Consider the following 10,129-nt stretch of genomic DNA (forward strand, 5'->3'; position numbering starts at 1 on the left):
GCATAAAAGAAAAATCTATCATTTTGACCCATACAATGTATTGTTGGCTATTGCTACAAATATACCCCAGAGACTTAAGACTGCTTTTGTGCTCCAGGGTCACAAAAGTCTGAAGTCTTCACATGAGTCTGAAGAAAAGCTGCATTGGCCACTGATGTGACAATTACTTGTTTTCCCAAAATTAAAGCAAAAATGTAAATAAAGATCACACAGATTTAGTTTGATACATCTCTTCTATGAAAAACATGTTTTCAGTTGTAATCATTTGATTTGATTTTATTAGTAGTAGTAATAGTAGTGGTATTTCTATTAATTATATATTTTGTTCGTATTTTAATTTTTTATTATTATTATTTATATTTTCATTATTGGTATTAGTAGCAGTAGTATTTCTATTATTTAGATTTTTTCCATTTGTTGTTGCTGTTATTTCATACTGTTATTATTAAAAGTATTAGTATTATTTCTATTGATTTTTTAATATTTTAATTATTATTTGAAGTATTAGTATTACATATTTTCTCATTTATTATTATTACTTTCATATTTTAATTATTATCATTCATGTTGTTTTTACTAGTAGTGTTATTTATTATTAATAATATTGTTTGTTTTAATATTATTATTAACGTTTTCATACTGTTGTTATTGATATTATTACTATTAGAGGCATTAGTATTATGATAATTTCTGTTTCATATTGTTATTATTATTATTATTACATCTTGTATTTATATTTTTCATATTATTATTTATATTGTTCGTATTGTTTTAGTAGTAGTAGTTTTTCTATTTTTTTGTGTTTAATTTATTATTACTTATGTTTTCATACTTTTTATTTATTATTTCATACTTTTTATTAGTATTAGTGGTATTATATTATATTATTATTTATTAGTAATATTATTTATGTTTTTCATAGTTTTATTAGTAGTAGTATTTCTATTTTTGATATTATTATTATGATTCACATTAGTGTTATCATCATTATTATTAGTATTATTAGTATTAGTCATATAATTAAAAAATATATATTTATTATTATTTGTCTAAAAAAAGTAAGTGAAGCAGTTTTGTTTTGAAATATTCGGTGCGTTCCAAACGGAATATATCGCCCTCCGAAGGGCACTTCGGAGTGAAAACAATCATAGCCGCCATATTGAAGGGTCGTTCCAAACCGAAGTGCTCAAAACTGGCCACTTCAGAATGAAGGATTTCACAGGAAGGGTACAACTGATGGACACTTCGGGCTCCCATGATCCTTTGCGCAGATTCTTTGCATGATGACGGCACCTCCGTGTGGGCACGTGATGAAGGGCACTTCAAGAAACAGTTGTTTGGTCCCCTACACCCTTCAACCCTTTGAAGCTCTCACTCCGGAGGGGAAACCCTTTGAAGGGATTAGGGCATAGGGATGAGCCCTTCCGAATGGAACAGGCTCAATCTTAAAACTAAGTACATACTTGTGTGTAGTGTGAGTATGTACTTTGGGATGCAGGCCTGATGAATGTTTTTCTTTGCTGCTGTCTCTGGTGCTGCAGGAGCTGGCGGATGAGCTGGCGCTGGTGGACGTCGTCGAGGACAAACTCAAGGGCGAGATGATGGACTTACAGCACGGAAGCCTCTTCCTAAAGACGCCCAAGATCGTCTCAGGCAAAGGTAGCACTCTCCTCCTCAGAGGCTCTTTCTCAGTGGTTTAAGCCCTCTGAACGTCTGGTTTTATCCTGTAGATTACTCTGTGACGGCTAACTCTCGCGTGGTGGTGGTGACGGCAGGCGTGCGTCAGCAGGAGGGCGAGAGCAGACTGAATCTGGTGCAGAGAAACGTCAGCATCTTCAAACACATCATCCCGCAGATCGTCAGATACAGTCCCAGCTGCATCCTCATCGTAGTGTCCAACCCAGGTACCCATGAGCACACATCAGCATACATTTCACACTTTATTTGCTTATAACACAGTTTTTCTGCCTGCATAGTGGACGTTTTGACCTACGTGACCTGGAAGCTGAGCGGTCTGCCCAAACACCGCGTCATCGGCAGCGGGACCAACCTGGACTCGGCTCGCTTTCGGTACTTGATGGCTGAGAGGGTGGGCATCCATCCCAGCAGCTTCAACGGATGGATTCTGGGAGAACATGGCGACTCCAGCGGTGAGACGAGCCAGACAAAAATATATCATGTAATATAACTCGTTACAGAATAAATCATTAATAATAAAATGTATTAAAAACAATAAATTAAAAATATTTTTTAATTTTTTTTAATTAAAATATAAATAATTTAAATTAATATGACATAATAAAATTGATATTTTATAAAAAATAATCATTGTTCATATTTATTATTAAAATTAATACATTATTTAAATAATTAATAATGTAAATATAATTATATAAATTGTATAGTGTATGTACCTTTTAATTTGTTTTTTAATGTCAATATAGTGACACCTGCTGGATAAAGAATGTTAGTTTAAATGAAAGATTGTTTAAATGTGTCCCTCGTGGAACTGTGGAAAAGGCCAGCAGAAGTAAGGTTTCAAATGCTGTTTAGAATAAGTTTGTTTTGGATAACGCCACTGTACTAATTGTTTATTACCTTTTTTTATGTGAGTAAACTAAACCATTGTATCATATCATCTCATTATTGGAGCACTATTAAATTCACTGTAACGGCGTCTAGATGAAGCGACATGGAAATCACACTTTGGTCACTACATACAGTATGAAAAATAAATATTGTATTCAAATTAATATAGCAATTTTTACATTTAAGCATAATTGAATTATATAAATATAAATTATAAATAAGTAATAAAATATATTAAATAAATTACAAATATTACTAAAATAATTGTATTATTAAAATACATATAAATATACAATAAACATGTATTTAAATATTAATATAATACATAATTAAATGCATATAATTGTTATCATTATTAATATATTATTAAAATAAATAAAAATGATTAAAAAAACAATAATTGTATAAATTATATAGTGTAAAATAACTTAATATTAAATATTGAATTAAAATTAAGCATTAAATTATGTAAATATAACAATATAAATTATACGTAAATAATAATTAATAAAACATTAAATTATTCATCATATTAAAATAATTACATATTTCTTCATAACTCGTATTTATTCAAATAAATACATGTTATTAAAATAATAATTGTAAATAATGAATCATTAATTTATTAATACTAGAGAATGTTATTTTTATTTTAGATTTCTATAAATATAAATTAAATTGCATTTATTAAATATAAACATAATATAAAAATATTAGTGCTGTCAAACTATCAATCATGATTAATCGCATCCAAAATAAAAGTGTTTGTTTACATAATAAATAAACACAGTAAACATAAATATATTATGTATATATAAATACACACACATACAGTATATATTTTGGAAATATTTACATGTATACACATTTATATTATTATATTATATATAAATATATTTAATATATAAACAACATTTTTCTTAAATATATACATGCATGTGTTTGTATTTACATATACATAATAAACAAACACAGTACACACTCATATATTATGTAAACTAAAACTTTTATTTCGGATGCGCTTAATCGCAATTAATCGTTTGACAGCACTACAAAATATACAGAAAAACAAATGTTGGCATCAAATTTTGAATTTGTTTTATCATTCAACCACTCATGGTCTCTGTGTGTGTGTGTGTGTGTGTGTGTGTGTGTGTGTGTATTGTAGTTCCCATTTGGAGTGGTGCAAATGTGGCAGGAGTCAGTCTGCAGAAACTCAATCCAGATATCGGCAAAGACACGGACAAAGAGAACTGGACAGAAACACACAAAAAGGTCGTGGACAGGTACGTCAACAGGTTACTCTTTTAGCTCCTATTCCTCATTAAAGGACAGTTAACCCAAAATGAAAATTATGCAGTTTACCACCTGCAATTTATTAAATAGTTTGTGAATGAGTATGGAACAAATAAACATTTGAAACAATATGCTACATTGACACATTACTTTACTATAGGAGCACAAAAGCAGTCTTAAGTCGCTGGGGTATATTTGTAGCAATAGCCAACAATACATTGTATGAGTCAAAATTATAGATTTTTCTTTTATGCCAAAAATCATTAGGATATTAAGTAAAGATCATGTTCCATGAAGATATTTTGTAAATTTCCTACTGTAAATATATCAAAACTTAATTTTTGATTAGTAATATGCATTGCTAAGAACTTCATTTGGACAACTTTAAAGATGATTTTCTCAATATTTTTATATTTTTGCACGCTCAGATTCCAGATTTTCAAATAGTTGTATCTCAACCAAATATTGCCCTATCCTAACAAACCATACATCAATGGAAAGCTTATTTATTCAGTTTCAGATTATGTATAAATCTCAATTTCCAAAAATTGACACTTAAGACTGGTTTTGTGCTCCAGGGTCACATATTGCTTGATTAATTCAGTGTGGTGTCTAGTTATAATCTCACAAATAAACAGTTTAGAATTCTGTTTCGTCTATTCAATTTTGAGCTATTCTGCCAGAAATACTAGCATGACTGTGTTCACTGCAGCGCCTATGAGGTGATCCGACTGAAAGGCTACACGAACTGGGCCATCGGGCTGAGTGTGGCCGACCTGACAGAGAGTCTCATGAAGAACCTCAACCGAGTCCATCCCGTTTCCACCATGGTGAAGGTCAGTAGGATAATTCTGCACTACTGTTCAAAAGTTTGGGGTCAGTTACTTTTTTTTCTTTAGCTAATTAATACTTTTGTTGCATTAAGTTGCTCAAAAGTGACAGTAAAGACATTTATAATGTTATAAAAGATTTCTATTTCAAATAAATGCTGTTCTTTTCAACATTCTATTCATCAAAGAATCCTGAAAAAAAAACATGAAGCAGCACGACTGTTTTCAGCATTGATAATAATCAGAAATGTTTCTTGAGCAGCAGCATATTAGAATGATTTCTGAAGATCATGTAACACTGAAGACTGGAGTAATGATGCTGAACATTCAGCTTTGATCACAGAAATAAATTACATTTTAAAATATATTCAAATAGAAAACACTTATTTTATTTTATTTTTACTGTTTTAACCTTATTTTCTGATCAGATAAATGCATCCTTGGTGAGCACAGGATACTTTTTCAAAAACATAAAAAAAAATATATGTACATTTAAAAAATGTATATATCATGTTAAAATCAAGAATAGACTTGGACCATTATAGAAAATTTGGTAAATATGTTACGTTTGTGATGAATTAATAGCAGAGACTGAGACTAGCTGTCACATGCTTTACTGTAGTGAATATTTCTCATGGTGGGTTCATTTTTTAACGCTAATTTATGTATAAACAAACCTTAAAGTCTTAAAGATCTTGATAATTTCCACCCTTTTTGGTCAGATAAAGATACGGTTAATTAAACACATTATCCCTATAGCAAAGCAAGTTCTCAGACTGCCATTAAAGGGATAGTTCACCCAAACTTAAACTTCTGTCATCATTTGCTCAAGTTGTTTTTTGGGTGAACTATCCCTTTAAATAGCAGTAATAGGTTTTTCAGTAATACTTAAAGAGTGACACAATCTTGAAACGCAACACAATTCATACTTCACATTTACAACCCTGCATGAAGGTGAGAATGCGAATGCACTGCATGTGTTTCAGGGTATGTATGGCATCGGTGACGAGGTGTACCTGAGCCTGCCGTGCGTGTTGAACAGCGCTGGAGTGGGCAGCGTGGTCAACATGAGCCTGACCAGCAACGAGATTTCGCAGCTGAAGAAGAGCGCAGACATGCTGTGGCACATCCAGAAAGACCTGAAAGACCTGTACCGCTAACTTCGAATGTCACCGCTTCGAATGTGTGATTGCTGCTTCGGCAAGACATCCATGAACGGTTCACTTATTTTTTTTTTTTTATATCCTAGTAGTGTTATGTTCTTGAAATCATCTTTCAAATGATTTATGGGTCTAAATTTATGTACGTACAGGAATAGTTCACTCAAAAATGAAATTTGCTGAGAATGTTCTCACCCTCAGGCCATCCAAGATGTAGATGAGTTTGTTTCTTCATCAGATTTGGAGAAATGTAGCATTGCATCACTTGCTCAGCAATGGATCCTTTGCAGTGAATGGGTGCCGTCAGAATGAGAGTCTAAACAGCTGATAAAAACATCACAATAATCCACAAGTAATCCGGCGATTATAAGTCTTAATGATGGATTTGTTTCTTACAAACATGCAGCTTTTGGCTTTATAAGACATTAACTGATTGACTGGAGTGGTGTTGATTATTGTGATGTTTTTATCAGCTGTTTGGACTCTCATTCTGACGGCACCCATTCACTGCAGAGGATCCACTGGTGAGCAAGTGATGCAATGCTGCATTTCTCCAAATCTGATGAAGAAACAAACTCATCTTAGATGTCCTGAGAGTGAGCACATGTTCAGAAAATTTTCACTTTTGGCTGAACGGTTTCTTTAAAATAATTATAGAGACCCATGATTGTCAAATTAGCACTTTGTGTGAAAACAGATCTTGGTGTCTGATGGTGAAATATAGCAAATATTATACAATAGAAAATCAAAGATTTGGACACACTTGAACGAAATGATGTGTGATTTGACCTTTCGATCAAAAAATAGAAATTGTGCCAACATATAAATTATCTTGCAAAACGAACATTTTTTTATTAAAAAAATAAAAGCATTGGAGCAGATTGGTAAGGAAAAGCATCATCAAGTATTGCACTTATATATATATATTACATGTTCAAGTGTTTTAAAGCATCCCATGGTGCACCTCATGAAAGTCCAGAATGGTCATAGTTGGAATCTAGACAAAGAAATGTATAATTTGTGTTTATGATAAATAAACAAGAACTTTATAAAGAAGCTGCGTCCAAACGTTTGATTGACACTGTTACACTTCCAACTGACTGTTGGTTACAGGAACTAGTCAATGTACTCACTAAATGTTGAATGAAAGTGCAAAGTATAAACCACATGCTAGCAATATATAAAATTGTTGTGTAATATTTGCACTGAGCGCTTATATAAGACTTTAAATGACCGTAAAGGATATAATCCATTTATTAAACAGGATCTTTGTCTGTAAAAATTTACATTAGTCTCACATTTGAAGTATTTACAAATACTTAAACAAGTCAGTCATGTATTATAACAGCATGGCTCACAGGTTGCTGAATTTTCCTCGCGAGCACGAAGAGATGAAAGTCTCCGCTCCTCTAGGTGGAGCTCATGTGGAAAAAGTCCTAATTAGATTTTGACGAATAAAAAGAGAGCAAAACACAACGGTTGGCACATAAAAGCGCAATAAAAAAACAGTAACGACTTTGTTCAGAGCCCAGTGGTTCCTTTCAGTTGTGGTTCATTCAATGTAACGTCATCGTCCGCCCATCTTGTGGTCATTTAGGGTTCAGTGGTCCCTGTCGCCCCCCGGAGGGAGACGTGTGATGCAGTAACAAAAACAGCGCCTGACTTGGTTTGGTAATCAGTCCCAGAAAAAAACACCTGAACTTCTTCACAGGTAAAGTATCAAAAATCTCATCTGTCGTTCAGAAATGTTGTCCAGCAAGACGCCGAACCAGAAGCACTATTATGACAAATATAAATATGAGCCACTCATAGAAAACTAAAAGAAAGTACTAAACTGTTGACCGTTATACCATAGTGTTGCTCTCGCCGACTTTATCCACTAACTAAAAGAGGAACAGAACAACATTATTGTAGTCATGTGACAGCACTCTTAAGTGTCACTTACGCAAGCAAAAAATACCAAGCTATTGACAAAATAGTCAGCAAACTGTGGTTAACTTACCCCACTGATACCAGGAAGATTCAGTAAAGATCCAAGAATAGGCACCCGCCTAATGAAGCCAACCGCTACTGGGAAAAAGCCCCTGAAAACAGATGGATACCAAATTAAAATCAAGTAATATTAAAGGAGTCATCGGATGCCCATTTTCCACAAGTTGATATGATTCTTTAGGGTCTTAATGAAAAGTCTGTAACATAGTTTGGTTAAAATTTCTCAATGGTAGTGTAAAAAACCCCTTTTTTACCCGGTCAAAAACAGCTCTTTTCAGATCAAGACGTTTTTGGTGCATATCCCTTTAAATGTTAATGAGCTCTGCTGACTCTGAGCTGCTCTCAGAGAGACTGTTTACTTTAGCCGCATTCATCGTGAAACTTGCTAATTAGCACATTATTAGGAATCCCATGGTGCACCTCATGAAAGTCCAGAATGGTCATAGTTGGAATCTAGACAAAGAAATGTATAATTTGTGTTTATGATAAATAAACAAGAACTTTATAAAGAAGCTGCGTCCAAACGTTTGATTGACACTGTTACACTTCCAACTGACTGTTGGTTACAGGAACTAGTCAATGTACTCACTAAATGTTGAATGAAAGTGCAAAGTATAAACCACATGCTAGCAATATATAAAATTGTTGTGTAATATTTGCACTGAGCGCTTATATAAGACTTTAAATGACCGTAAAGGATATAATCCATTTATTAAACAGGATCTTTGTCTGTAAAAATTTACATTAGTCTCACATTTGAAGTATTTACAAATACTTAAACAAGTCAGTCATGTATTATAACAGCATGGCTCACAGGTTGCTGAATTTTCCTCGCGAGCACGAAGAGATGAAAGTCTCCGCTCCTCTAGGTGGAGCTCATGTGGAAAAAGTCCTAATTAGATTTTGACGAATAAAAAGAGAGCAAAACACAACGGTTGGCACATAAAAGCGCAATAAAAAAACAGTAACGACTTTGTTCAGAGCCCAGTGGTTCCTTTCAGTTGTGGTTCATTCAATGTAACGTCATCGTCCGCCCATCTTGTGGTCATTTAGGGTTCAGTGGTCCCTGTCGCCCCCCGGAGGGAGACGTGTGATGCAGTAACAAAAACAGCGCCTGACTTGGTTTGGTAATCAGTCCCAGAAAAAAACACCTGAACTTCTTCACAGGTAAAGTATCAAAAATCTCATCTGTCGTTCAGAAATGTTGTCCAGCAAGACGCCGAACCAGAAGCACTATTATGACAAATATAAATATGAGCCACTCATAGAAAACTAAAAGAAAGTACTAAACTGTTGACCGTTATACCATAGTGTTGCTCTCGCCGACTTTATCCACTAACTAAAAGAGGAACAGAACAACATTATTGTAGTCATGTGACAGCACTCTTAAGTGTCACTTACGCAAGCAAAAAATACCAAGCTATTGACAAAATAGTCAGCAAACTGTGGTTAACTTACCCCACTGATACCAGGAAGATTCAGTAAAGATCCAAGAATAGGCACCCGCCTAATGAAGCCAACCGCTACTGGGAAAAAGCCCCTGAAAACAGATGGATACCAAATTAAAATCAAGTAATATTAAAGGAGTCATCGGATGCCCATTTTCCACAAGTTGATATGATTCTTTAGGGTCTTAATGAAAAGTCTGTAACATAGTTTGGTTAAAATTTCTCAATGGTAGTGTAAAAAACACCTTTTTTACCCGGTCAAAAACAGCTCTTTTCAGATCAAGCCATTTTTGTAGCATTTTCCTTTAAATGTTAATGAGCTCTGCTGGCCCCGCCCCTCTCTTCCGAGCTGCTCTCAGAGAGACTGTTCACTTTAGCCGCATTCATGGTGAAACTTGCTAATTAGCACATTATTAGGAAAGGCGATTTGCAAAGATTCATTAAAAAAACCTTACACTCGCTTCTTCTGGACGTGAAGCTGGATCACGAATGATTTGCGCTAAGATAGACGCATTTATGTAGATCGGGGGCACATTCCCTTCAGAAACAAACCTAATGAGAAGGGTCTGGCTGCAGCTGGCGCTTGCACTCTCAGACGTGCATTCTCAGGCTTGCATTGTTTTCCCATTTATTGACTGACAGCTCTCCTGTCCCCATATTGGGAGAAATCGGAAGTGCAGAGTTATGTGCGCTGTGTGAACATGACGTTACTGTAGTTCTAGACTAAATGTGAATGAACACAAAAAACAGATTTAGTATTAATCAAAATGAATTAAAACAGTGAAATGCAAACTCAGAATATGACGCAAACCTG

General features: G+C 34.0%; 2 protein-coding genes across 3 annotated transcripts in view; one reads left to right on the top strand and one right to left on the bottom strand.

Moving 5' to 3' along the window:
* Positions 1 to 6,089, top strand: part of ldhbb (lactate dehydrogenase Bb) — a 7,978-nt gene extending 1,889 nt beyond the window's left edge. The window contains exons 3-8 of the mRNA XM_016502983.1: positions 1,542 to 1,659; positions 1,731 to 1,904; positions 1,977 to 2,150; positions 3,758 to 3,875; positions 4,598 to 4,721; positions 5,702 to 6,089. Of these exons, the coding sequence (XP_016358469.1) occupies positions 1,542 to 1,659; positions 1,731 to 1,904; positions 1,977 to 2,150; positions 3,758 to 3,875; positions 4,598 to 4,721; positions 5,702 to 5,875 (882 nt within the window). The 3' untranslated portion in view covers positions 5,876 to 6,089. The remainder of the gene's footprint in view (positions 1 to 1,541; positions 1,660 to 1,730; positions 1,905 to 1,976; positions 2,151 to 3,757; positions 3,876 to 4,597; positions 4,722 to 5,701) is intronic.
* A 2,292-nt stretch (positions 6,090 to 8,381) lies between these two features.
* Positions 8,382 to 10,129, bottom strand: part of LOC107701063 (vesicle transport protein GOT1B-like) — a 6,017-nt gene continuing 4,269 nt past the window's right edge. The window contains exons 4-6 of one of the 2 annotated variants that reach the window (XM_016502985.1): positions 9,326 to 9,407; positions 9,174 to 9,206; positions 8,382 to 9,100 (exon numbers count right to left, since the gene is read on the bottom strand). In XM_016502985.1, coding sequence (XP_016358471.1) covers positions 9,029 to 9,100; positions 9,174 to 9,206; positions 9,326 to 9,407 — 187 coding nt within the window. In that variant the 3' untranslated portion in view covers positions 8,382 to 9,028. Of the gene's footprint in view, positions 9,207 to 9,325; positions 9,408 to 10,129 lie in introns of both variants that reach the window. The other variant, XM_016502987.1, reaches the window with a different exon arrangement.

Source organism: Sinocyclocheilus anshuiensis, unplaced genomic scaffold (genome assembly GCF_001515605.1).
Source record: "Sinocyclocheilus anshuiensis isolate Anshui unplaced genomic scaffold, SAMN03320099.WGS_v1.1 scaffold1468, whole genome shotgun sequence".
Lineage (NCBI taxonomy): Eukaryota > Metazoa > Chordata > Actinopteri > Cypriniformes > Cyprinidae > Sinocyclocheilus > Sinocyclocheilus anshuiensis.